General features: G+C 41.7%; 2 protein-coding genes across 7 annotated transcripts in view; one reads left to right on the plus strand and one right to left on the minus strand.

Annotated features, from left to right (window-relative positions):
* BMAL1 (basic helix-loop-helix ARNT like 1) overlaps positions 1-27,716 on the plus strand; it is a 99,131-nt gene that overhangs the window by 59,078 nt on the left and 12,337 nt on the right. For all 5 annotated transcript variants that reach the window (XM_054027679.1, XM_054027682.1, XM_054027683.1 and 2 more), the window contains 9 exons: positions 1,132-1,211; positions 2,442-2,534; positions 3,756-3,873; positions 11,940-12,089; positions 15,434-15,680; positions 20,174-20,280; positions 20,691-20,841; positions 21,519-21,607; positions 23,971-24,079. In XM_054027679.1, coding sequence (XP_053883654.1) covers positions 1,132-1,211; positions 2,442-2,534; positions 3,756-3,873; positions 11,940-12,089; positions 15,434-15,680; positions 20,174-20,280; positions 20,691-20,841; positions 21,519-21,607; positions 23,971-24,079 — 1,144 coding nt within the window. The remainder of the gene's footprint in view (positions 1-1,131; positions 1,212-2,441; positions 2,535-3,755; positions 3,874-11,939; positions 12,090-15,433; positions 15,681-20,173; positions 20,281-20,690; positions 20,842-21,518; positions 21,608-23,970; positions 24,080-27,716) is intronic.
* LOC128836949 (uncharacterized) lies at positions 6,424-19,605 on the minus strand. Of its 2 annotated transcripts, none has more exons than XM_054027685.1 (4): positions 19,352-19,605; positions 17,616-18,977; positions 7,765-12,072; positions 6,424-7,056 (listed from the first exon to the last, which is right to left on the minus strand). In XM_054027685.1, the coding sequence occupies exons 3-4, from the start codon at positions 8,165-8,167 to the stop codon at positions 6,770-6,772; spliced, it is 690 nt and encodes a 229-aa protein (XP_053883660.1). In that variant the 5' UTR covers positions 8,168-12,072; positions 17,616-18,977; positions 19,352-19,605; the 3' UTR covers positions 6,424-6,769. The 2 variants fall into 2 exon arrangements, with proteins under 2 accessions (XP_053883660.1, XP_053883659.1); XM_054027684.1 differs by lacking the exon at positions 19,352-19,605 and adding an exon at positions 16,521-16,637 and having other exon boundaries at positions 17,616-19,021.

A 27,716-nucleotide genomic window follows, 5' to 3' on the forward strand; every position in this document is an offset into this window, starting at 1 on the left:
CAAAGTAAGTTCAATATAACGCGGTTTCACCTATAACGCAGTAAGATTTTTTGGCTCCCGAGGACAACATTATATCGAGGTAGAGGGGTGTGTGTGTGTATATATATATATATATATAATGTAAGTTGTAATGCAGCTATTTAAGATATATACACTTAAATAGCTGCAATCTAAATAAATATATATAGTGCCATAATTATGCACGTTACTTTCATAATTGTCAGGAGTTGAGGTGGGGAGGTGGCTCAGGGGAGGACCAGGAGGCATTCATTTTTTTTCTGTCTTGTGAATTATCAAGCATTACATCTTATATTACATTTGTTGTCTCTCACCCTGTTAAAGAACCTAACTTCCTGTGCTACTTTTAATTGATAAGACTATAATCTTCCATCAGCAACCTCATTACCAATTTAACTCAATTTATTGCTTTTCAAAGGATATAATGTCAGAAGAATTACTCTAGAATTGGTACAACCTGGGTGGCATGACAGCATTGGAAGCTGCCTCACCTGTAGAAGTGAATGGTAGTTCATTCTCAATTCTTATGCAAATTCTTGGCCTCTGCTGAGACATGAACAGTAAGAATTGGATTGAGATCACCAGTTCATTTCACAAAGGCCCTGAGTAGCCATCAGATAATAATGACTTTCAGCCACTGTTGTTTAGAGTCTACATTCAAGAAATTATTTAAAGATGGAAAACATCAGTCCCTTTAATAATGTCTCAGTTTTTGTTCTGTTGTGGAGAGCACAACTGGAGCAGCCGGGCTCGGGCAAGCTCAGTCCCCACTTGGGGTTGTATAGTAATTTTTGTTGTCAGAAGGGGATCGCGGTGCACTGAAGTTTGAGAAACCCTGCCTTAAAGGGTTATTAACGTTTGGAATTACTGCCTGTTCTTGTCTTCAGTGTGTACTTTCCAGCCAGTGTTCATTCTTTCCTGGGTTCCCTTCAGCTGTGTTCCACTTGTGTAAAGGATACTTGCAATTAGAACACAGCTGGAAAAAAACATGAGGGAGCATCAAAAGGCACGGAAGAAAAAGTGTTTGTAAACAAGAGTATATTTATATATAATAAATGGATGTATATTAAGTTTATTTACATGGGGTAGTCACGCTCTTCTTTTTTCCTGAAGGTGCCACAAACCCATATACAGAAGCAAACTACAAACCTGCTTTTCTGTCAGATGATGAATTAAAACATCTTATTCTCAGGGTATGTTTCAACTTAAAAATGCTAAATTTAAAACTTTGTTTGTAAAAAAAAAAAAAAAAAACAAAAAAAAAAAAAACGAATTTAATCCTGATGAAGGGAAAGACCCCAATAATTATGTCTTTAGCCAGACCCATGGTGCAACTTGAGATAGACCGTCTTGATTTTCAAAGATGATGAACTCCTTCAACTCCACTTCGAAGTCAGTGGAATTTGAGAGGATGCTCAACACCTGAAAATCAAGCCACAGTTATCAAGCTGGGCACCTAAAAATCGAGGGACCAAAAATAAAATATTTTCACATAAAAACATTTTTGACGTAAAAGCACCCTACCATCTAGTCGTTAGGATTTTCAGTTGTTGGGTTAATTAAGTTAGAAGTAAATAAATGAACACCATTGTTTTCAGCTCATTTCTTATTGGCTCATGGCCTTTTTTACAGCCACCTCCCCCGATCATTTGATACAATTTTCAGTGTATAATCAGTTGATGCATAAAAGTCATAACTCAGATTGGTGAGGAAACAACATATAGGTGTATTTCTACTGATTGTAAAAATAAAATCTATATATTTTATCAGCACTATAAAAACATAAGCTATAGCCTTTTTGTTCCAATACTTAAGCACTGACTTAAAAATTGATTCAGTAGGCTTGCAGTGCTTCACAAATCTCATTTAAATGACCAAATAGAGTACATGCAGGATTGAGTTATTTAAACGGTTCTGTGATTTTTATGAATTTACAAAGTTAGGGCCTGATCCCCACAAATGCTTATGTACATGAGGCCCCTTGAATTAAGTGGAACTACTCACATGCATAGAAATGTCTGCAAGATCTGGGCCATACTTAGTTTCCAAAAGAAGTCAAATGAATTTAAAATGAAATAAACATAGGTCAAACACAAGAAGATTAGTTATTGATTTTTTTTAATTTTAATTTAAGAATTGCTTAGTTTACAACTATAATATTACATGAGAAGATGTGAGCTTTTACTATACTAAAATTCTTTACATTCTTGTCATTATTAAGGAAAGTAGTGCCAAAAAAATCTAATTCCAAGTGCAAAAAGATTAAGCTTTTATCATAATTTCATACTTTGGTAATTCAATTATTTCTATAGATGTAACGATATTAATGTTAATATAGAAATCCTACTGTGTAACAATGGTACCTAAATACTTAAAAAATGTAATTGTCTTTTTAAAATAATACAAATATCTTTCCTTATTAGGCAGCAGATGGATTTCTTTTTGTTGTGGGCTGTGACAGAGGGAAGATATTGTTTGTTTCAGAATCTGTCTTCAAGATCCTCAACTACAGTCAGGTATTGTTCTGTACCTTTGGAACTAATAATGGACAGACCTCAGGAGATTGAAAGGTTTTGTTTGTATACACATCTAAACTTTGGAGTATTCATCTGAAATGTCTATGTTTGAGTCTAGAATTATTTCAAAAACATGCTAATTTGCAAGATTTACAAAAATTTCTGTTTTTTGCTGGATTGGAAAAAAACTTCTTTTGATAATACTGCTTCTGGTTTCAGCTGCACCAGGAAGTGAAGAGGAATATCTACTCTATTTTACCACTCACAAAACTATTGGTTTTTTTTGTTTTGTTTTGCCTCTAAAAAGGTTTGGGATAACATTATCAAAAGTGCCTAAATGACTTAGGCTCCTAGGTAAATTTTGAAAGTGGTACCTAGGCTCTTACGTCAGTTGGACACTTTTGAAAATTTTACTCTTGTTCTGGAAAATGTTTCCATTTAGTTCCTGTTTATCTAACTTGATTGCCTTTCCCTTCTTGTTAATTAAATAAAGTCACATAAGGTTTGTACTGAGAGTCAACTTTTGCCATCAGGCAACAGGAACCCTTTATGTAAACAATGTTGCATTTAAATCAGTTTACCAACAAATCAAAATGCATTTGAGTTGATAGTAGCTGGATATGGGGGAAAATGCCAGTATTATATAAGTAGATGTTCACGGGCACAGTATAAGGGAGAATGATTTAAATATGGGTGAGATTTGACAAGATGAGGAATCTGAGCAAAGTAGAAATTACTCTTATGCTACCATCTAGCAGGACAAGCTATATTGAAAAATAATCAGCATAATCATACCAAAGTCAGGTTTAATGTACACTTAACACAAGGCTTGACTTTTACCAAACCTCTTGTTTGTACTACTCTTGTACTACCATTTCCTTAATTTTCTGTACCCTCTTCTCCATCATTAAAATTCTATGAACTTCAAAACTAAATTAAAAAAAATATTCTTTTGGCCAGCCTTTCATTCAGGGTACATATTCTAAAAGCTTTGGGAGACATGATTATATTTTAATTGTGATTTTTACAATGAATATTTGATATATAATTGGGAATAAACCTTTTCAGGGGAAAAAAGAGGCCCAAACTTTGACTGCAATAGACTGAACGGGCTATCGTAGACTGACAAACTAAGTGACTCTTTAAAATTTATGCAATATTTCCCAAATTTTAACATATGTGTTTATTTTTAATTTCTGGTTTAATAATCCATATCTACAGAATGATCTGATTGGTCAGAGTTTGTTTGACTACCTTCATCCTAAGGATATTGCGAAAGTTAAGGAGCAGCTCTCTTCTTCTGATACTGCACCACGAGAAAGGCTCATAGATGCAAAAAGTGAGTGTTTCTTTCCTTGAAATGTTTGTGCATCTTAAACTTGATATATATTTTTATCATCTTTTTTTTAATACCAGGTACATCAATTAAATGCTGGTTAATACTGTTCACTTCCATAGTGCCTTCCAATTAAGGATCTCAAAGTATTAATATTTTCAAGTATTAATGAATTAATTTGTACAAATGGATTAATGAATATTTTCCCCATTTTACAAATGGAGAGACTGAGTTACAGAGAGGTCAAGTGACTTGCACAAGGTCATACAAGAAGTCTTTTTAGTAGAGCCAGGAATAGAATCTAGGGGTATGTCTACACTACGAGAGTAGTTCGATTTTACTTAAAGCGAATTTGTGGAACCGATATTACAAAGTCGAACATGTGTATCCACACTAAGGACAGTAATTCGACTTTGTGAGTCCACACTAACGGGGCAAGCGTCGACATTGGAAGCGGTGCACTGTGGGTAGCTATCCCACAGTTCCCGCAGTCCCCGCTGCCCATTGGAATTCTGGGTCGAGCCCCCAATGCCTGTTGGGGCAAAAAATGTGTCGAGGGTGGTTTTGGGTAACTCGTCATTCAACCTTCACTCTCGCCCTCCCTCCGTGAAAGCGCCGGCGGGCAATCAGTTCGCGCAGTTTTCTGGTGATTGACAGCGCGGACGCCACAGCACCGCGAGCATGGAGCCCACTGCGATCATCGCTGCAGTTATGGCCGTTGTCAGCATCTCGCGCCTTATCATGCACCTTTTTCAGAGGCAGATGCTGAGAAATGGGGCAAGGAGGCTACGGCAGCGCGGTGAGGACATTAAGTCTGAGAGGAGCACAGACCTTTCACAAAGCACCTGCGCTGTGGACATCACGGTGGCAATGGGTCATGTTGATGCTGTGGAACGGCGATTCTGGGCACGGGAAACAAGCACGGACTGGTGGGACCGCATAGTGCTGCAGGTCTGGGATGAATCACAGTGGCTGCGAAACTTTCGGATGCGTAAGGGAACTTCCCTGGAACTTTGTGAGTTGCTGTCCCCTGCCCTGAAGCACAAGGACACCCGGATGCGAGCAGCCCTGACTGTCCAGAAGCGAGTGGCCATAGCCCTCTTGAAGCTTGCAACGCCAGACAGCTACCGGTCAGTCGCCAATCAATTTGGAGTGGGCAAATCTACCGTGGGGGTTGCTGTGATGCAAGTAGCCAATGCAATCGTTGAGCTACTGCTCTCAAAGGTAGTGACCCTGGGAAATGTGCAGGTGATCATAGATGGCTTCGCTGCGATGGGATTCCCAAACTGCGGTGGGGCTATAGATGGAACTCACATCCCTATCCTGGGACTGAACCACCAGGCCAGCCAGTACATTAACCGAAAGGGCTACTTTTCAATGGTGCTGCAAGCACTGGTGGACCATAGGGGACGTTTTACCAACATCAACGTCGGATGGCCGGGCAAGGTTCATGACGCTCGCGTTTTCAGGAACTCTGGTCTGTTTAGACGGCTGCAGCAAGGTATTTACTTCCCGGACCACAAAATAACTGTTGGGAATGTGGAGATGCCTATAGTCATCCTTGGGGACCCAGCATACCCGCTAATGCCCTGGCTTATGAAGCCCTATACAGGCGCCCTGGACACTGAAAAAGAACTCTTGGACTACCGGCTGAGCAAGTGCAGAATGGTGGTGGAGTGTGCTTTTGGACGTCTGAAGGCGAGATGGAGAAGTTTACTGACTTGCTCTGATCTCAGCAAAACCAATATCCCCATTGTTATTGCAGCTTGCTGTGTGCTCCACAATCTCTGTGAGAGCAAGGGGGAGACCTTTATGGCAGGGTGGGAGATTGAGGCAAATCGCCTGGCTGCTGATTACGCCCAACCAGACACCCGGGCGATTAGAAGAGCCCGGTGGGACGCGCTGTGCATCCGGGAAGCTTTGAAAGCTAGGTTCCAGAGTGAGCAGGATAACCTGTGACTATTACGTTTGTTTAAACAGAAGCTGAACCTGCCCCCTTTTCTTTATCCAGTTAATGTTGACTATCCTCTCCAGTTACCAACTCCCTTCTCCCCCTTCCAACACACCTTTAAAAATAAAATAACTGAAACTTTGTTCATTAACACCATTTTCTTTATTAAGGATTTCGCGGTAAAGGGTTGAAACTGGGATGCAGACTGTGGTGGGGAGCAGGTGTAGTGATGGAAAAGACGCTTCTAAACTCGAGGAATGACAGGCTCCTTCTCCTAGAGCGGTCCACAGTGACGGACTGGTTGTTTCAATGGAGCCTGCCTTTTCGGGACTCTGTATGTGGGGGCTATGTGACTTTGTGGCGGGGGAGGGTGGTTACAGATCCCCTGCTGCGTGGCTCTGTCATCCAGGCTAAGGACCGCTGCATAAGATCTGTAACCGCCCTCCCCCGCCACAAACTCACATAGCCCCCCCCCCCCCCCCCCCCCAGAACATGAAAACCACCTCCCAGACTGACCAGTGTGCTTAGTGACTGCAATGTGTGTGTGACCTTCTGCTGAACCTGCCCCCATGTCTGTACCCTGGTAAAGGTGACTGTGCTCTCCAATTACCAACCTCCTTTCCCCCCTTCAAACACACTGTCCTCTAAAAGAACATGAGGGAAACAGTAATTAACAGAAATTTATTTTTTATTAAGAACTACACAGGGGATGAAACTGGGACGGGGGCTTGGGTGATGTGCATTTGGAGGGAAGGAAAGGATGTATCAAATCTTTGGGAATGAGAGCTTTCTGCAATTTGAGCAGTCTGCAGGGGTGGAGTGACTGTTTTCACGGCACCTGCTGCCCCTCCTTCTTGGTATTTTGGGTGAGGGGGGGATGGGACTTTGTGGCGGGGGAGGGCGGTTAGAGATAGAATGCAGGGGGGCTCTGTCCTCCTGCCTCCGGTCCTATAGAACATCTACAAGGCGCCAGAGTGTGTCCGTTTGCTCCCTCATTAGTCCAAGCAGCGTTTGAGTCGCCTGCTGGTCTTCCTGCCACCACCTGTCCTCTCTTTCGCTGTGTGATCGCAGGTATTGCGACATGTTCTTCCTCCACTGGGTCTGCTGTGCTGCCTCGGCTCGGGAACAGCCCATAAGTTCTGAGAACATCTTGTCCCGTGTCCTCTTCTTTCGCCGCCTGATCTGCGCCACCCTCTGGGAGGGGGATGCCGGGGTAGCTCGGGAGACGCTCACAGCTGTGGGATAGGAAAAAGGGAGTGAATTCCTCAAAAAGATACATTTTTGCAAACAACGAATATAGTCTTTCTCTGTGAACAAGACCATGCACAGTACCTATCACATGTGCGCTCAGTACAAGGTCGAATTTTCTTTCTTCACCTTGAGTGCCTGGGGTCTTGCTGTACAGATCACACAAACGGGGCCGGACACCGGAATTCTGCTAGCAGGCGGCCCTGGTAAGCCATAGACTTTTGGCTGCTTAAAGCCTAATTTACAGCAGTGCTTTCCTTTCACGTTCCTAGCGTTGGCCAGTTCCTGCTGCCGGCGATCCGGCCGGCATGAACTCTGCCCCTGTCCCACCCCCTTTGCCGCTGTCCCCGGGAAAGATCCCTGCATGCTGCCGGCGAACCCCTCAGTAGGAACGGTTCGCCTCCCCGCTCCCACCGCGTGGCTGTAAACTGCTGGTTACAGTTATTTAAAGGAACAGGCAATCAGTCCCCATACTAAAATTCCCCTAATTCAAAGCAGGCAATGATCCCGGAGTACCTGCCGCTACCCTGACACGGAAAAGTTTCTACTCTATCCCCAGACATGTTAACAGACTTTTCCAGTAGCTGCACTGGCAAGGACTAAAAAGTTAAGCGCCTAGGGCAAACTAATCATTAAAAACCCATTGCTAACATACCATGCCTATTCTATTCAAAATAAATGTTTACAACACTTACCTACTGATGTTTCCCCTGATTCACGGTCCGGGTTACCGCCTTGGGAGAGTTGGTTGGGAATCTCTGTGAGAGTGATGAAGAGATCCTGGCTGTTGGGGAAATCAGCGTTGAAAGCGCTGTCGACTGCCTCCTCCTCCTCCTCTCCTTCCTCATCTTCCCCGTCCGCGAACAGCTCAGAGGAAGTGGCCATCGACAATACCCTATCGTCAGAGTCCACGGACAGTGGAGGGGTAGTGGTGGCGGCCGCACCTAGAATGGAATGCAGTGCCTCGTAGAAACGGCATGTCTGGGGCTGGGATCCGGAGCATCCGTTTGACTCATTGGTCTTCTGGTACGCTTGTCTCAGCTCCTTGATTTTCACGTGGCACTGCATTGCATCCCAGCTGTATCCTCTCTCCGTCATGGCTTTTGAGATCTTCTCGTAGATCTTCGCATTCCGTCTTTTCGATCACAGCTCCGAAAGCACGGACTCATCGCCCCACACAGCGATCAGATCCAAGACTTCCCGATCAGTCCATGCTGGGGCCCTCTTTCTATTCAGCGATTGCATGGTCACCTCTGCTGGAGAGCTCTGTATTGTTGCCAGTGCTGCTGAGCTCCCCACGATGTCCAAACAGGAAATGAGATTCAAACTGGCCAGACAGGAAAGGGAATTCAAATTTTCCCGGGGCTTTTCCTGTGTGGCTGGTCAGAGCATCCGAGCTCGGACTGCTGTCCGGAGGGTCAACAGCGTGGTGCACTGTGGGATAGCTCCCAGAGCTATTAGCATCGAATTCCGTCCACACTAACCCTAATTCGACATGGCCATGTTGAATTCAGCGCTATTCCCCTCGTCGGGGAGGAGTACAGAAATCGATTTAAAGAGACCTCTGTCGAAATAAATAGCTTCGTTGTGTGGACGGGTGCAGGGTTAATTCGAATTAACGCTGCTAAATTTGACATAACCTCCTAGTGTAGACCAGGCCTAGATCTCCAGACTTCCTTTCCTGTTGTTTTAACTACAAGACCATTCTTCTGCAAGCATTGCAACAAAATGGGAAATGACTGAGTATTGTAGAAAGGAGTATTGTAGAAAGGGATCTCGAGTTCATAGTGGATCACAAGCTAAATAATGAGTCAACTGTGTAACACTGTTGCAAAAAAAAAAAAAAAGCAAACATAATTCTGGGATGTATTAGCAGGAGTGTTGTAGGCAAGACACAAGAAGTAATTTTTCTGCTCTACTCCATGCTGATTAGGCCTCAACTGGAGTATTGTGTCCAGTTCTGGGCACCACATTTCAGGAAAGATGTGGACAAATTGGAGAAAATCCAGAGAAGAGCAACAAAAATGATGAAAGGTCTAGAAAAACATGACCTATGAAGGAAGATTGAAAAAATTGGGTTTGTTTTGTCTGGAGAAGAGAAGACTTAGAAGGGACATGATAACAGTTTTCAAGTACATAAAAGGTCATTACAAGGAGGAGGGAGAAAAAATGTTCTTCTTAATCTCTGAGGATAGGACAAGAAGCAATGGACTTAAATTGCAGCAAGGGTGATTTAGATTGGACATTACGAAAAACTTCCGAACTGTCAGAGTGGTTAAGCACTGGAATAAATTGCCTAGAGAGGTGGTAGAATCTCAGTCATTGGAGATTTGTAAGAACAGGTTAGACAAACACCTGTGAGGGATGGTCTAGATAATACTTAGTCCTACCATGAGTGCAGGGGACTGGACTAGATGACCTCTTGAGGTCCCTTCCAGTCCTACAATTCTATGATTCAGGTCATTATTAATCTTTGTGACAGACCTCTCAAAGGGTTTGGGGGGGGATGTGGTGATTGGGAAGCTGTTAGCATCAATCCTCATTAAAACAGATCTTGCAGTCAGCATGATCTTGATGATATTCAGCCTAAGATTTTCCTTTTCTTAATCTATTCACATTATCTGTTAGGTACAGGGGCCTTTAACCAACTTGTTCGTGGTCTAAATGCCAGCTTAAACTGTAGCATCCAATAACTGCCCAGAAAAGGGAAGAAATGCATATTCAAGGAAATGAATTCATTGCCATTAAGGCCTTGTTTTTGCTAAGAAAAACAATGTGTTTTTACCACATGTTGGTAAACTTCAGTTAACTAACATGAGGTAAAATCCTAAAGAAGACAAGGCAGTCTGTAGTTATCACGTGAGTTAGCAGGTCGAGTTGAACACTATGGTAGAAACTAGAGTTCACTTGAACCTGCCAACTCACGTGAAAACTACAAACTACATTGTCTTTACTAGGATTTTACCTCTTATTAGTTAACTGGAAGTAAGAACACACCCTTTGTCCTACTGAAGAAGCACCCGTGTATGAGGCTGGGTTCATGTAATTAAACAGTGTGGATGACTCGTTTGTTCCTTGTTGACTGGAAGCCCTTTTTGAGTGGGAATGTATTCTGGAGTAATCCTGAAACAACTCTGTGGCAGGGAGTAAGGGATGTTTCAAAATTTCTATATCTTTTTGAAAGGACTTGTGACCTTTGGAGTGACGTGTTTCTTGGGAAGAGAAAGAAACTGACAATACAAATAACATTTATCCAGCTTAGATAGTATAGTCAGATAATATATGATTTTTATACAGTTAAAGGTACCTGAATTTAGTGGTAGCTAGTGAACTTTGTGTTTGTTTTATACAGCAATATGGCCAGTGAGTTAGGAAGCTACTACTAACCCTGGCTGTCCTCTTTTGTAGATTGGAAATCCTTGTAATGGAAGAATGGCAGGAAGCTGCAGCTTCTTGCACTTGGCAGAGTAGTGTGAACTCTGACCCTAGGCCTATGGCTTTTTGGGATAAGTAGTTTTATAACCAGGTGACCATTTTGCTTTAAAATGTTGTGATCTGGTTAACTTTTAAGAAAGTTGTTTTATTAAGCAAATTTTCCTATTTAAAGTGGTGATCTAGTCTCTTTGCAACACATGCAAGTTCATTAGGGTGGTTTCTGACGATGGGAAATTAATAGGATCCCTCGTGTGCAAATTATCTTTGTCTGTTCAGTTGTGGTGCTTTGCACACACAAAATTGCAGCTGTAAATTTAGAAGCCACTTACGAAAATTTGACCAAGTAAGTCTATGTTCCTCGCAAGCACATGTATAAATAACTTCTGTGATTGCAGGATCAAGGCCAATTATTTTTGTGAGGCACAAAGATATTCATATGCTTAAATGTTTGCAGGAACATGCTGATCCATTGAAAGTATCATATATCCTGAGTATTTAGAGAGAGAGAGAGAGAGAGAGAGATTTTGAAATCATTTAAATGTATCTGATACTATGTACATCATATACCACTTTAATGCCACATTTATATATAAAAACATGACAAAGTATGAGCTCATAATTTGCTTTTTTTGTGAAGTGTCAAGTTTCCAAATTCCTGGGGTAGCCATTAACAGTATGCACTGGAAAACATTTAAACACCATATATACTGTTAACATCTCACATTATCAGGATCTTGGCCCATGTATTATTTTGAAGTCTGGATGCCAGGAACTCTGAGGGCCAGATTCAGCCTTGGTGTAAGGAGACACAATTCCAGTGACATTAATAGAGTTATGCCTGTTTTGCACCAAGCTCTCAAATAAGGAGTCCCAAATGCCATACATATCTTGTAAGTTTACCACAGGCCCTATTAATGGTTTGTAGCATCTGGGCTAACTGCACAGTTATAGAGTTCAAAGGAATCACAAAACCTATTGCAAAGACAATGTAGGTTTTTGCAACAATTCTCTGACTTTCATATTTGGGACCCCTTAATTCTAGGTTGGTGTTCCTATACCCAGTGTGACCACTGTTGACAGTGGGCACACAAGTAAATTATCCAGCCAGGTTATTTATTTTATTTTATTTTATTTATGCATGCTGTCTGCTTGGCTGGTTAACACATCTTTCAATAAATAAACATACAGCAACAAAATAGCCCTTCTTAACTTCTGAAGGAGCAAGAAATATTTGTGTCATCTCTATGTGAATCCCAGCAACTCAGCATCGGATATAATCTGATCATTAAAAATAAACTTGAGGTGCCATGAAATTTTCTGAGCACATTACTCTCCCCTCAAAGACATTACTAAAATAACTGGAGAGTTGAGAATGTAGTTTAATGAATTTTAGTAAAGACAACGTTTACTGAGTTTAATTTTTTGTTTCATGCAGCTGGACTTCCAGTTAAAACAGATATAACACCTGGGCCATCGCGACTTTGTTCTGGAGCAAGACGTTCCTTCTTTTGTAGGATGAAATGCAACAGACCTTCAGTGAAAGTAGAAGACAAGGATTTTCCTTCCACCTGCTCAAAGAAGAAAGGTAACGTTTGTACATTTTATCAAATATAATGGTGTTTTTACAGTTATTTTCTCTGTACTGTTGCTATATGAAACACCTCCCAGAGCAACAAGAGTAACTGTCAGATAAAAACAAAACAACCTTCAGTTAATTATAAAGAATTTCTGAATAGAGCTGCTCTATGTTTAGTGCAGTCGTCACTGTTGCGACTGTGTAAAGGTTTGTCTGTTACTCTCTTGTTCTCTTTATAGCTCCCTAAAAGTAGATGTCCTAAAGTTACATGTGCTGAAAAAGAAATTTTGTTGATAAGGCAAAATTCTGCTCTCTGAAGCATGCATGACTTTAGTTGAAATCGATGGTAGAGTGTGCAATTATTTGGGTGTCTGAATTTAACTGTAAGCCCTAAGCTTCAAAGTTAATGGTTCTTAAGTACCTAGGGAATAGATTCACAAAGGTACTTGCATGCCTAGTTCCTCTTTGGGTGCCTAAATCCAACATTTAGGCCTTGGTGTAAGGAGACACAACTCCAGTGACATTAATAGAGTTATGCCTGTTTGCACCAAGCTCTCAAATAAGGAGTCCCAAATGCCATACATATCTTGTAAGTTTACCACAGGCCCTATTAATGGTTTGTAGCATCTGGGCCAACTGCACAGTTATAGAGTTCAAAGGAATCACAAAATCTATTGCAAAGACAATGTAGGTTTTTGCCAACATTTAGGCACCACTGACATTCTCAAAACCACTATTCAGCAGCTGCCTAACACTATAGGCGTCTAAAGTCACCATGGCACCCAAGTTTCCTTTGATAGGCATGTTCAAAGCTGCCTAAGTCTTGATGCTGCCCAACTGCTAACAGGCTGGTTAGAGCCCTCACTTATCCCTAAACCTCAGGGGCATTGTCAAACTAAGTGTTGCCCTGGACAACACCCTAGTAGGGCCCAAACCAGTAGGCATGCTCAGGTTCACATGTACTTTCCTTGGATAAGGTCACGGAATGGGCCAATGGCAAAAGCAGAAGTAGAACCTATATATCCTGTTACTCTGTCTCATGCACTGATCATTTTGCCTCAGTGTGAATGTGATCTCCAGCCAAATGCATCATACGAAAATATTCAGTATACCTGTCTTCAATTAATATTAGGGCTGTCGTAATATTAGGACTGTCGATTAATTGCACTTAACTCACACAATTAACTCAAAAAAAGAATCGAGATTAAAAAAATTAATCGTGATTAATTGCCATTTTAATCACACTGTTAAACAATAGAATACCAATTGAAATTTATTAAATATTTTGGATGTTTTTCTACATTTTCATATATATTGTATTCTGTGTTGTAATTGAAATCAAAGTGTATATTATTTGTATTACAAATATTTGCACAGTAAAAATGATAAAATCATATTTTTCAATTCCCCTCATGCCAGTACTGTAGTACAATCTCTTTGTTGTGAAAGTGCAATTTACAAATGTAGATTTTTTTTTTTAGTTACATAACTGCACTCAAAAACAAAACAGTGTAAAACTTCAGAGCCTACAAGTCCACTCAGTCCTACTTCTTGTTCAGCCAGTTGCTAAGACAAACAAGTTCGTTTACATTTACAGGAGATAATGCTGCCCACTTCTTATTTACAATGTCACCAGAGAGTGAGAACAGGCATTTGCATGGCACTTTTGTAGCTGGCATTGCAAGGTATTTACGTGCCAGATATGCAAAACATTAATATACCCCTTCATGCTTCAGCCACCATTCCAGAAGACATACTTCCATGCTGATGACGCTCGTTAATTAAATTTGTGACTGAACTCCTTGGGGGAGAATTGTATGTCCCCTGCTTTGTTTTATCTGCATTCTGCCATATATTTCATGTTAGCAGTCTTGGATGATGACCCAGTACATGTTGTTCATTTTAAGAACGCTTTCATGGCAGATTTGACAAAATTCACATTGGTACCTTCTTTGCGATTTCTAAAGATAGCTACAGCGCTCGACCCAAGGTTTAAGAATCGGAAGTGCCTTCCAAAATCTGAGAGGGATGAGGTGTGGAGCATGCTTTCAGAAGTCTTAAAAGAGCAACATTCCGATGCGGAAACTACAGAACCCGAACCACCAAAAAAGAAAATCAACTTTCTGCTGGTGACATCTGACAATGAAAATGAACATGCATCAGTCCACACTGCTTTGGGATTCTTCTCAAGCAGAACCTGTCATCAGCATGGATGCATTCCCCTGGAATGGTGGTTGAAGCATGAAGAGACATGAATCTTTAGCGCATCTGGCACATAAATATCTTGCGACACTGGCTACAACAGTGCCACGAGAACGCATGTTCTCACTTTCAGGTGGACATTGTAAACCAAGAAGCGGGCAGCATGTAAATGTAACCAAACTTGTTTGTCTGAGCAATTGGCTGAACAAGAAGTAGGTCTGAGTAGACTTGCAGGCTCTGAAGTTTTACATTGTTTTGTTTTTGAATGTAGTTTTTTTGTACATAATTCTACATTTGTAAGTTCAACTTTCATGACAGAGATTGCACTATAGTACTTGTATTAGGTGAATTGAAAAATACTATTTCTTTTTTTTTATAAAGTGAGCACTGTACACTTTGTATTCTGTGTTCTAATTGAAATCAATATATTTGAAAATGAAGAAAATATCAAAAAATATTTAAATGGTATTCTATTATTGTTTAACAGTGTGATTAATCGTGATTAATTTTTTTTAATCACGATTACTTTTTTTAATCTCTTGACAGCCTAATTAATATATTTTTTAAAGATGTGACAATATTAAATTGTTCTCTAACAAAAGGTAACAGACACTGTTTTCAATTAAAAACCTGTGTACAGAATGCCAGTATATATTCTGAAGGACGTTGCCATGGTATTCTCTTTTAATTGAAACCTCTTTTCTGTTATTTTGTAACCTCTGGAAACTTAAAACTGAAATATTTTACTTTCAGATTATATTTTCCTCCATAGTTTATGCCTCTGCACACTGATTTGTTTTGTCCTGTATGAGCTAAGAATTATTAATGAAAAAGCTCATAGTGTGACTTCTTAAAATTGCAACTTTGTCATTTGCGGGAAAATGCAGAATTGATATTGACTGCAATTGTTGAACTATCGGACTGGGTTTCGATATTAGCAGTGGTATCACAATGGTAAATTTCACACTAAATATTTGACTTGTCTCTAATATGCAGTGTGCATTGATATATACCTCTTCTGCATTAGTTTATTAGTATGCAGCAACTTAGTTTTCCAAGATAGAAGGAGAAGCACTGCAAGTTAGCAAACCTGATTGAGAGCCAAATTTATCTGAAGGCAATCCTGAAGATGTTAACCTTTTCTTTTATAGCAGACCGCAAAAGCTTTTGCACGATTCATAGCACAGGATATTTAAAAAGCTGGCCGCCAACAAAAATGGGACTAGATGAAGACAATGAGCCAGATAATGAAGGCTGTAACTTAAGCTGTCTTGTTGCAATTGGACGGTTACATCCTCATGTAGTTCCTCAACCAGTCAATGGCGAGATCCGGGTTAAACCTACAGAATATGTCTCTCGACATGCAATAGATGGGAAGTTCGTTTTTGTAGATCAGAGGTAAGAATAAGTTTATAATTTTCTTGGTAACTGGAATAATTGTATCATGCTACTTGCTACATAGCCTGATAAGTTATTTATTTACAAGAGAGCCATTGTATTAGTATGAAAATAAAATTGTAAATCATAACTCTTCTGTTGTACTTTATAATAGTACTAATCACAAACTACTTTCATGTAAAGATAATTCCAATGGGATTGCATTATAAATTATTTATGCCCTCATATTATACACTACTGACTCATTAACAAGTCTAACCAAAGCAAAATTATGTTGTACATTTTAAAAACAAAATAATACAAGGGTGGGAACCTTGGTTGCCACAAAGATGAATAAATTCAAAGATGAATTCTGCTCTGCAGATGCTTGATAGAATTTTCTATATGGAATGATCTAAGGAGATATACTATAATAATAGTTTATAAGTTAAAGCATATGCTTAAAGTTAAGGATGTGCTTTAAAGTGCTCAGCTGAATTCGTGCCTTAATAGGGAATCTCTCATAAATGACTCTGGTATAGAGTTTAAAAGATTAATAATCTGAAAGTATCAGAATCTTTGAAATGGAAACTATGTGCAATACTTCAGCAAAAATCACGTAAACTACTGATATCAGCAGTATGGTTTGGTTTTATTCCTTCTTAGGTTTTGGTTTCAGTCATGTTCCTGTGTTTAGCTTTTGTTCACAACTTGTCCTAGAGCAGAAGTTTTCAAACTGTGGGGCATGCTGCCCTAGGGGGGCGCGGAGGAATGGGGGGGTGAGGGTGAGGGAGAAGGGGAGCTGCAATGCTAGCCATGCGAGGCGGAGGGAGGGAACGCCACTTCCATACCCTGACTCACCTCAGTGGTCCACCAAGCCTGTGAGTCAATGTCAACATCCACTGCTGTGGTGCTGATTTCCACTCCATGCCCAGCGCTGGCTCCCCCCCAAAGACTGTTGCACGTGCCTTCCCCACCCTGAAATCCAAGGGGCAGATGTTTCTATTTTTGTCTGGGTTGGTGGGGGATGCAACCAAAAATTGTAACTCAGTGTGGGGGGCACAGCTCAAAAAGTTTGAAAACCGCTGTCCTAGAGCATGGGTTGTCAATCTAGGGGTCACAGACAAATCCAGGAAAAGTACCTTCTTTTTCTTTCGAGGTAGGTTAGAAGGGGGATCTTGAAACTTTCAGGTCATGCATGGAAAAGATCGAGAATCGCTATCCTAGAGTGTTTGCTTTTATTTGCTTATCTGTTGGACTAAAACATTGTTTTGGGAGCACTTCAGAATTTTGCCCTTTCAGTCAAATATATGTTATGGTATGTAAGTACCTTCAGATCTTCTAAATACCACACAATTTAACTACACCATTAAATGTTTAATTTGGTCATGTTTAGTTGCACTATTTTTGTTTCCTCTCTCTGTTGTATTTTCCTCCTCCTTCCCTGTGGCAACCAGTTCAGAATCTGAGGAAGAGAGAGACCTCTGCACATCCCAAATCATCATAGTTTTCTATCCTATTCCTTATTTAATGTTCAGTCCCCTGGAGAGGAACTTGCCTTTCCAATGTTCAAAGATGGAGAAGATGGAAGAGATTGTAGCAGGGTCTCAGTTGGTCCGCCCAGCCGCTGGGGGGTGGTGGAGAGCTACTGCCTCGCCGAAAGGCCTTGGTCACACCTTTCTTTTGTTGGGGAGTTAGTGGAGGGAGGTGTGCCAGCACGAGTCAGTGGCGCGCCCCTCAGGCAGGGGGAGCGCCGGCACGAGTCAGTGGTCTTTACAGAAGTTCTGCCACCTGAGGCGGGGTGGCTGGGGTAGGGGAACGCAGGCCCACCCAACTCCACTGCGTTCCAGCCCAGGGCCCTGACAGTGGCGGGGCAAGGTTCTGTGGGGATCCGTCCGCAACACGCTGACCAAACACTGACACACCACACAGTTCTGCCCTTTGGCTACTTCCTACCTGGTCTCTCAAGTGGGTCCCTCTGGTTCCTCCAGCTCATCGGGATATTCAGCCGCCGGTAGCTCCAGCTCACCCTCAGTATCAGGCTCGCTCTGGTTCGGGTCACTGCCTGGCTCCTCCAGTTCCTCGAGGTACTCTGCGGCCAGCAGTCCTGGTAGCCTGAGTCCTTCCTCAAGGTCAGGTTTCCCCTGGTCCAGGGCCTCCCCTGGCTCGGGTCTGCAGGGAACAGCCAGCAGTCTATGTCTGTCTCCCTCCCTGGTGCAGCCCTGGCTGGGCTAAAGGCCCTGCCTTTTGTACTTTCTGTTCCACCCCCTCCCCTTCCGGGGGGTGGAGTAAGCTTGGCCTGGTCCCACCCACTCAGGCTGAGAGAGTGGCTCTTTACTCTCTGGTTTGGAGGGAGGCCACCCTGGCTCCCTACAGAGATTCACTAGCATATAGAAACTCATGGAGATCTACTGTAAACATCAGTGATGCACTTCCTGTTCTATTTCTTAATTATTTTTTTCTTTCTCATAAGTGAGTTGCTTTATTATTATGTCTGTAGCTCAACTGAAAATAGTTGGCACAGCTTCTGGTTTTCCAGAGTTATCTACAGTACAGCTGCTAAAGCCAATGGCATCCAGTGACCTAACAATGTAAAACTATCCCCGCACAAGTAATTTCCATGCTAACGCACGGTAGTAGTAATGCAAGGAGTATGGTATTTTGAATTCAGTTCGCTGTGTTGTAAGCTGTATTTATAATGTAGAGTTTCTAAAGCAATACGTAGAAAAATTTGAGGACCATCTTGGAAGTTGCTGCACACTCTGGTCCTGATCCAGAAAAGAAGGTAAGCACAAGTTGAATCAGAATAAGGGTGCTCAGCAAACTGCAAGATTCAGTCCTTAATCTGGTCTTGTGACATTCAGGAGTCTATTATTCTGCACAGGTATAGAGCAGTTTAAAAAAATACTTCCATCATGCATTAGGGTTTATGTGCATGCATTGACTCCAAGCTTAGGATATATATAGATCCTTGTTATTGGAATGTCAAACCCAGATATCCCTAAACCTCTCTCCAGAATTAACAGCAGGATCCTGGAGTGCTTGAAGTTTTCCGATGAGGAAGTGAAAATAGGTTGGCTTTGAAGAAAAAATTCTAGTGAAACAAAAGCCTTGTATAATGTCACACATTCCTATATTCCTGTCTGATTATAGTGGTAGTAAAGATGTAAAGTCAGGTATCTCAGTGCTAAATCAGTAATATGTATCCATCGTATCTCCTCTTTACCTTTTCTGTTTTTTTTTTTTCATTCTCCGTCATCTTTTGCTCCTCCTTTAAGGCCTTTCAGCAAAGATTGGGAAACACTCCTATCTAAAATACTAAGATTGACAAAAGCAGGCTTTATGACCAGGGCCGGCTCCAAGTTTTTTGCCACCCCAAGCAAAAAAATTTTCCCGCGCCCCCACCCCCAGCCCCACCCCAACTCCGCCCCTTCCCCTCCCCATTCCAACCCCTTCCCCAAATCCCCAGCCCTGCCTCCTCCCCTGGGCACGCCACATTTCTCCTCCTACCCCTCCCTCCCAGGCAAGCCTAGGGGGGAGAAACAGAGCGGCGGCAGGCTCGAGGGAGCAGGCAGCAGTGGAGCGGAGGTGAGCTGGGGGGGGGGGAGCGGTTCCTCTGCGCTCTTTTTCCCCCCCCTCCACCGGGTTACTTCCTGCGGCCCTCCCCGTGCCCCACCACCACCGCAGCTCACCTCCGCTCAGGTCCGGCTCCTGGCTTTTTGCACCCCAAGCAAAAAAAAGGAACCGGAGTGCCGCCCCTTGGAAAGTGCTGCCCCAAGCACATGCTTGGAGTGCTGGTGCCTAGAGCCAGCCCTGTTTGACACAACAGAATCCTGGGTACACACAGGAAGAAAACAGATTTTAGAACTTTAGAAGCCTGAATGCTCTTGTTAAAATATTTGTTTTCAGTGTTGTAGCTGTGCTGGTACCAGGAACCAGGCGGGTGAGGTAATGTCTTTTATTGGACCAACTTCTGTTGGTGAAAGAGGCAAGCTTCCGAGCTACATAGCGCTCTTCTTCAAGTCTAGACTTGAAGAAGAGCGCTATGTAGCTTGAAAGCTTGTCTCCCTCACCTACAGAAAGTTGGTCCAATAAAAGATATTACCTCACCCACCTTGTATCTTTAGCTAAAATGGCATTTTGTGTCCTCAGGCTTCCTCAGTACCTTGTGGCCTGCTACCAGAAGGCTTTAGCCAATTCTAAACACTCCAAATTACAATTTACATCCAAGGCTTGGTAATTGGAAGTGCTTTTGTATCTGTAGATGACCCATCAGTATAAACTATTTCAGAGAAAGTTATTGGTATTGTATGTTTTTTGTTTTTAGCTTATTTCAAAATTAAGGTACAAATAATGGAAACTTTCAGTTTCTCCCCTAAGTTAAAATAATATATTCTATGGTATTGTTTTATAACTGAGTAGGGGGCATGGGTACATGTTAATAATACTGATGTACCATTTTATTTTAAAAAATTATTGTTTGGGGGTTTTTTGTTTGGTTTTGTGTTTTTTAGGGCAACAGCCATTCTGGCATACTTACCACAGGAACTTCTAGGCACTTCATGTTACGAATATTTTCATCAAGATGATATAGGACATCTTGCAGAATGTCACAGACAAGGTAAAATGATTTATAATTCAGTGTTAAGAATGAGGGTTTTGGTTTCAACAAGTCAAAACAGTCAAATATATATTAGTCTTCCTGATATTTCACACAAAAATAACAACAAAGGGATAAGATTTTTTCAGGTTGGCAAACGTTAGATTTTTCTTGCATGAAAAGGACTTTGTTTGATATACACTGAACAATGTAACTATCCTAAGCTAAAGTTAAATTAGTATGGAGTCTTCTAATTTGCACTTCAGGTACAAAGATAAAAAAAAGTATTAGAAATAGTGCTGTTCTCTGCACCCAAAAAAAAAAAAAGGGCAAATGAAACTGGGAGGATCTGCATCAAATCTTTACTCTTCATGTATTCAGTGTGCAGGTCTGAAAAACTAGGGTTGTTCCTTATGTCTCCCTATTTTTAGTTTTACAGACAAGAGAAAAAATTACAACTAATTGTTACAAGTTTAAAATAAAAGATGGCTCTTTTATTACCTTGAGGAGTCGCTGGTTCAGTTTCATGAACCCTTGGACCAAAGAAGTAGAATACATAGTCTCAACGAATACAGTTGTTTCGTAAGTATTTTCTTCTAGCAGATGCCCTTGAACATCAGGAGTGTAGCCATGCTTCAAGTGTAAAATCATGGGAGTTGCTCCAAAAATGTGTACACATCATATATTACATAAAGCGTATGAGCTTAATAATGGCTAGCCTTACAACAAAAGGAATGAAATCTAGAAATTAGCTGATCTTTTATTACAGTTTGTATAAATCTCAATAAATAATGTACAGAGTAAGACACTGGGCCCCTAATCTTTTCATTGATTGTACACGGGTGCATTGTTTACCCCCGTGGAGCCTCCATTTTCTTCTCTGGAGTTCTGTGATGATGCAGGGGTGTGCCCCTGCACAATGAATTGTTTGATCAGATCCTGGATCAGCTGCTCGCTCCTGTTAGGAGAAAAGCAATTTGGGCTCAATAATGCATGCTTGAGGAGCCATAAGGGTTTTTGTTTTTCCTTTAGGATTGTTTTTAGTATATTATGCAGCTGTTGCTACTTAATGTGTCCTACAGAACTCTTATTGATTTATATAGCCCTACCGTATGTGTCATTCACTATGGTTACCTCCATGGTGATGACTAAATTTGTCTTATAAATCGCAAACGTTGAAACTTCCCCCTTATAACTTGCTATGTATATTTAGCACTTACAGCTATTTTATCACAGTTTCTTCCTGTTGATTTCCTCAGCACCAATGTACTTGATGGTGGAGATGCAGCCTTTCCGCAGCTTGCAGCTTCTCCGCACAGCATGGACAGTGTACTTCAGGCTGGAGAAGGTAACTACAGTATAGTGAGAAGCTTGCGCTTGCTAGCCAGCAATCATTAATAGACTTTCCTTGGTTACTGAATTAACCCTGTGTGCTCCAGTTTGTTTCTGTCATCCACCCGAGATTATTAATCACTTGGAAGATGATAGGTGTACACTGTACTTAACATATATAAGTTCCAAGAAGGGCTCTGCCCCAGTGAGGTTAAATCTATTTTAGATAGAAACATACAAATAGTGACTGAGGAGCCAGAGTGAGTGCATGCACTCATAGGGCTCAGTGGTGGAAGGCTGTAAGGAGAGATTTGGAGGAGAGGAAAGGTGTTTGCCGCATGAGGACTGCTCCACATGTAGGTCACTTTTTTATTTTTGGAAAAGACACCTGTTCTGATCCTGAGCTGTGGCCCAGGAGCACATGGTGCAACTCAGCTTAATCCTTAGCATCCCTAATCCTATCTTTAAGATCCCCCCAGTTCTAGATCTGTCCTACCACTTTTCCAGTGCCAGACACGAAAGCTGCTCTAATTTATGCTTGTTGCCTACGAACAGCCTCAGAGGGCAGCTAGGGATCAGCCATACATGGGAGATACCCTGGTCATTTCAGTGGCACATGGCAGCAGGGTTGGGAGGCTTGGTGACATAAGAGCTGCTACTGTGACTGTATGCCACATGAGGATCCCTCTGTTCTGGAGAAATCCTGTAGTAGCCAGTTGAGCTGGCTTTACAACAGTTTTGTGTTAAATAGAGCGGCAGAAATCTGCCCCAAAGTACTGAAAAATGAGTCAGGACTAGGGGCACTGGCCACTAAGAAGAGAGGATTAGCCAAGAATGTATGACCTGTGAGGTGGTGTGGAAAGGAACAGGAGCTGAGCTGTAGGCAAGGATGTGGCTGCATTGCAGTAGTTCTGGCTACATTTAGTGTGCGGTGTTTGGGATCTTTGAAGATGAAAGGTGGTATATAAGCGGCTTTATTATTTTAAAATCTGTAATACAAATTTATTTTTCTTAGATTAGAAAAAAATCCTATTAGAAAATATGCAGCAAAATATTTCAGACGGAAAAGTTGAGGTGGCGTTAGCATGGGTTTATGAGTTCAAGTTTGGGCCAGCAGTGATTCGTGCTGTGACCTGGCACACAAGCTTGCAGCACCACTCAAGTTTGGCCCACCCACCCCTCCATCATGATGGAAGGACAGCCAGGCCAAATTTGGGTGAGTGGCATTGGGGTCTCAGTGCCGCTCAGAATTTATGCCTGCCATCAGTAGTGCGGAGAATGCTTTTACCACCCTGGCTGGGCCCAGATCCCACCATCGGCACCACTGGCATCGTGCAGGGCCTGAGGCAGCTCACCATGCCAAGAGCCCAAAAGTAGAAGCGGGGTTGGGGATACCACTCCCACTGGCGTGGCTCTGGAGCTTAGGGAGAGGCAGGACTAGGAGTGGTCCCCTGGTTGCAAGCAGGGCAAAACCCCTCCATCTGCACAGGGAGGATAGTGGCCCCACAGTTCTTGGCCCGCTGTATTCCCCCCAGCCCTCTACTGAGTTGAGATGTGATTTGTAAGGCTGACTTTAAGGACCTGATTCTTCAAGGTGCTGAGCTTCCCCAATTCCCATTGACTTCAACCCAAAGGGTTCCTGGCGAGGTTGCTAGTATGAATTGTTAACACAGAAGACCATTAACAATTGCACACAATCAAAACTCTATCACGTCCTTATTATTTTAGTTCATTTTATGTCAGTCCTTCCTCTACTTGCTTCATTGTGCCCTAGAATAGAGTAAACTCCTCCTGGCTTCCCCATAAGTGCTATTCAAGTGCCAAGTCCGTATCAGAATAACAAACAGCAAGAACATAATGTTCAGGTCCCCTGTTGCTTTTTACTCCCTTGTCAGACATTTACAGTTACCCTAATGGACGTGATTTAAAAGTTTAGCAGGTAACTGTAAATTATTCCCTGTTGGCGGTGGTGTTCTGCTAACATGCTGACATGATAGTACTGTGTTTAGTGTGTGTCAATCCTCTCTCCCCCTGACTGAAATGTGTATAGACAGTAGATGAGCAGCTAATATTAAGTATTTAGCACTAACAGTCTGGGCAAGGTGCACCCAGCTGGGCTGGGCCGGCTCACTCATTCAGCAAGCCATTGGATATTATAGATGTGTCATTAGATATACAAGTCCGGAGTCTGAGCTGCATCTCCTAAGAGGCACAGCTTAGCTAGGCCCAGAATTCACACCCATCGTATTCTGGTTCCAACCCCCAGCATAAGTTAGAGCAGCCCTGGGGCCTCCTCTCCTCCCCTCCCCTTTAAAAACCTTGCATAATCTCTTTCCCTTATTATGTGTGTGATCTTACAAATATTGTTCCATATTTTAGGTGGCACAAAAAGGACCCATCCTACAGTTCCTGGTATTCCAGGTGGAACAAGAGCTGGGGCAGGTAAAATAGGTAGAATGATTGCTGAGGAAATCATGGAGATTCATAGGTGAGAGAAACTGGTGTTCTGCTCTAACTTAATAGATAATAATTTTTTTTAAAGGGGAAAGTAAGAAATACTCTATCTTTTTGATTTCCATAAGCACCAAGTATTACTATGCAGTTGCAGTGTAGTGGGTATTTTCCATTACAGTGAAACTTTATCTGTATTAAGGGTATACGGACATGGTCAAGTCAGAAATTACAACATTATCGAGAAATATAATTTGCTCTCATTTTTCAGTTTGTTTCTTCTTACGGTTAGTCTTTTAGAGTAATCTGTGTGCATGATTACTGTAAAGATCTGATTATTAGTCACTGTAATCACTTACTTTAATAACCTTGGAAGAGGCAGAAAGAGAGCAGCTAACAGTGAAAGAGGTTAGCTCTGGAGAGAGGTCAATGAAGCAAATAGTCTGGGGAAAAAAGTTAAGTTTCACAAGCATAAACTGTATGGCCCCTAAATGCCAAAGAATGTTGAATAGGTACCAAGAAGCAAAGATTAATAGATAACCTGCAGCAGAACAAGGAATACTAGGACCAAATGCAGAGGTGATTTATCAATTGATGTAAGTTACATTCAGGACTCAAATACAGGATACTGCTCGGGGGAGGGAGAGCTGGGCTGGGGGGCATCCTGCAGCTGGATTCTGGGGAAGTAAGGGGTGTGAGTCTGGGCCAGTGGGTGCCCCATGGCTGGGCTCTGGGGAGAAGGGGATGCGGGTGTCTGAGATCGGAAGAGCAGAGTTTTCCTCCAAGATGGGCCCAGCTGGCATGTGTGACACATCCAGACTGAGACATCTAACAAAGAAACAGGAACTGGGTTGTCGCAGGAGTTTCTTTAACACACTACTCCTGGGGGGGAATTTTTGTTGTCTGTATTGTTACAGACGTACTTGCTGAAAGGTAATTTGAAATAAATTACCAAAATAATTGAAACTGGCATGATTATATTGTGTTATTTTGTCAAACAAAATATGCAGAATTTTAAAATATTGTGCGCAGAACTTTTAATTTTTTGGTGCAGAATTCCCTCAGGAGTAATACAATGCATGGAGAGAGCTAGGTGCCTAAAATTGGGATTCCTAGAAGTCAGCATGCTGAGTGGGGAGCCACTTAAGCTAGCCAGTAGGAAATGCTGAGGAGTGGGGTATAGCCTAAGCCCCACCCCCAAAGGGAGTTCAATTTTGTGAACACTGATGGTGTCTAAATGTTGAAATTAAGTACTTAAGGTTCAATTAGACATCAAAACCCCCTGTGAATCTAGCCCTAAGTGATTTGACTAAGGTCACACAAGCAGTATGTGCCAGAGGAAGTTGACCCCAGATCTCCTAGGAGGCTAGTGCCTTAACCACTGGACCATCCTTCTTCTCTAAGATAATAGTATCTGCCCTTGTCAGTTCTGTTCATACAGGCAATACCAGTAGTTAGCAAAATGGATAAACATTTTTGTAACAATGGAGAATAAATTCCTGCTATGTGTTTAGTTCATTAAAATTTCCCACTATGCTTGAATGTCAGTCCTAAATATTTCCAGTAGGTGGCCACAGGTGCCACACAAGCCATGTCATACTTCATACTGGGATACAATGGCTTGTTAGTGGCCTGGAGGTCACAAATCACAGTGGGCTGGATGCAGTTGACTACCAGATGTCTTGTGGCAGTCGATTTAAAAGTGAAACAGTATGGCGTTAGACCACTAATTAGTCCTCCATAGGAGACAATAGTTCACTGTCTTGCACTTCAGGAATAATCTATTATTTTACTCTCTGACATTCATTTCTGAAGTGTGAAAATTAGACCAAGACCAGTTTGAAGTGTGGTTTTGTTATGTGAAGGGACTCTAAAATTGGCATGGGAGGGTGGCATGTTTGTGTATGTCTGATTCCAGCCCAAATTTGGTCAGTTGAATGTGTTTTAGAATGGCCAGACCTGTAAACTCAGCTTGGGATCTGAAAGTAAAGCTTGCTGACTCGGGATGGGGATGACGGGGTGCAGAAAAGATTAAAGAAGGCTTTGCAGACACCCCCCATTCAGGGGCCATCTTTCCACCGGTCAAGCCCCAAACATGAAGGCTGTTCTAATTTACCCTACTGTCAACAGTCTTAAATAAGGGGCTGTTTTATATGGCTGGTCCCCAGCTGCCATAAAGGAGGCCCCTATCATGTTCCCTGTACCCAGCTAAATTCCCCTTCTCTAGCAGCTGGGATGGTAGTTGTCATAGGACCTGCTACAATGAGCTCTCTGGCATATGAGGTTTCTTGCTGCATGAATCCTCCAGTGGAAAAAACCAAGAAAATCTCACACATCCAATAATGATTCTGCAGCTTTAGTTCATAATCCTGATGATGCACAAGCCAGGACAAATTCCAGATCCTTTTTCCATAGCTGCTTTGATGCTGAAGGCACAAGAGGAGTAAAAACTAGTGAAATGTTTTTATCACTTCAGTGATGCACAAAATGTTATATAGGAAAATAACATTTTTACATAGTTGCTTTTGTGACCCTCCCCCACCACATTTTTTAAATTAAAAAAGCCAAATCCAAGGCTGAGCAAAGACTTTAAAAGTTTCCACTACTTTTAATAGCTGTAAAACAGTCTATTGAAGCTCATTTTAAATAGCATTTTGTACTATTATTCATCTTACTAACAGAAACAAAGTACTTTGGATTGTATACACTCCACCACTCTTGTTTTCCTTTCAAGTGGAGAGAACCCTGGTTTAGTTCCAGTGCTCTTTCACCAGCTGTTTCTATTTTCCTCTACTGCCTTCTGTTCACAATCTTCCCACTGAAACTCTGCCATGGTAAATGAGCTTCCCACTTTAAAAAAAAAGTTTGGCATTTTTAATGCTAAGAGGATCCTTTTTACAAATTATCACATGGGAACTACCCCACTCTATTTTCTCTAATTGTACAGCCACCAAGTCTACAACTCCCTAGCATTTCCGCTAATGTGCAAAACATTCAATGCTAGTATACCAGGTTGGGGAAATCCTGAACTAAGTAAAAATAGTGTGACTTTGAAATGTCTCTCTTACTGCATGCTCACTACACCATAGGGATAAAAACAAATGCCCAGTGTACCTGTCATGATAGCTTATTGAAAAAAAAATTAGGAAGGAAAATATAATGAAGAAGTTTGTCCTATTAACATCTCAAAGCATGTAGAAACTGTATAAGTCTGGCTCTTTTTTGGGTCTCCCATACAGCAATTTTATTGTTTGGACGTTGTGGGCCAGACCTTTCTTCAGCTTGTATAAATATGCAAATTTACATCAGCTGAGGATCTGACTGTGTACTGCTTAAAAATATTTCCTACAGAGGCTGTGCAAAAAACTGGAATAGGGGAGAGCTGAAGTTTATAATCTGAGCAAATTGGACTATGCCAAATTCATGTAATTGTTTCAGCTGTCTACGTTGTTGAGGGTAATAGTGGCAGCAGTGTTTAATTAATGGACAGACTAGCACTACCAACCCCATACCAACAGAAAAAGAGTGATCACAGAGGATAAACCTGATGTTAAAGGCACTTGGAGATTCACTTGACTGTTAGTCTGTTGCTGGCAGTGAACATTCAAGTATCCACCAACATGATTCATTGTTCTCTAGATGAATAGTACATTAATTGCATCATTTTGCATTGC

The sequence above is a fragment of the Malaclemys terrapin genome, chromosome 4 (assembly GCF_027887155.1).
Source record: "Malaclemys terrapin pileata isolate rMalTer1 chromosome 4, rMalTer1.hap1, whole genome shotgun sequence".
In the NCBI taxonomy this organism is placed as follows: domain Eukaryota; kingdom Metazoa; phylum Chordata; order Testudines; family Emydidae; genus Malaclemys; species Malaclemys terrapin.

Coding starts and splice junctions, on each gene's coding strand:
- LOC128836949 (XM_054027685.1), bottom strand. CDS start 8,167: ATGACGGAGAGAGGATACAGCTGGGATGCAATGCAGTGCCACGTGAAA. Junction 7,057..7,764: donor ATCAGGGGAAACATCAGTAG/GTAAGTGTTGTA, acceptor CCTATCCCACAG/CTGTGAGCGTCTCCCGAGCT.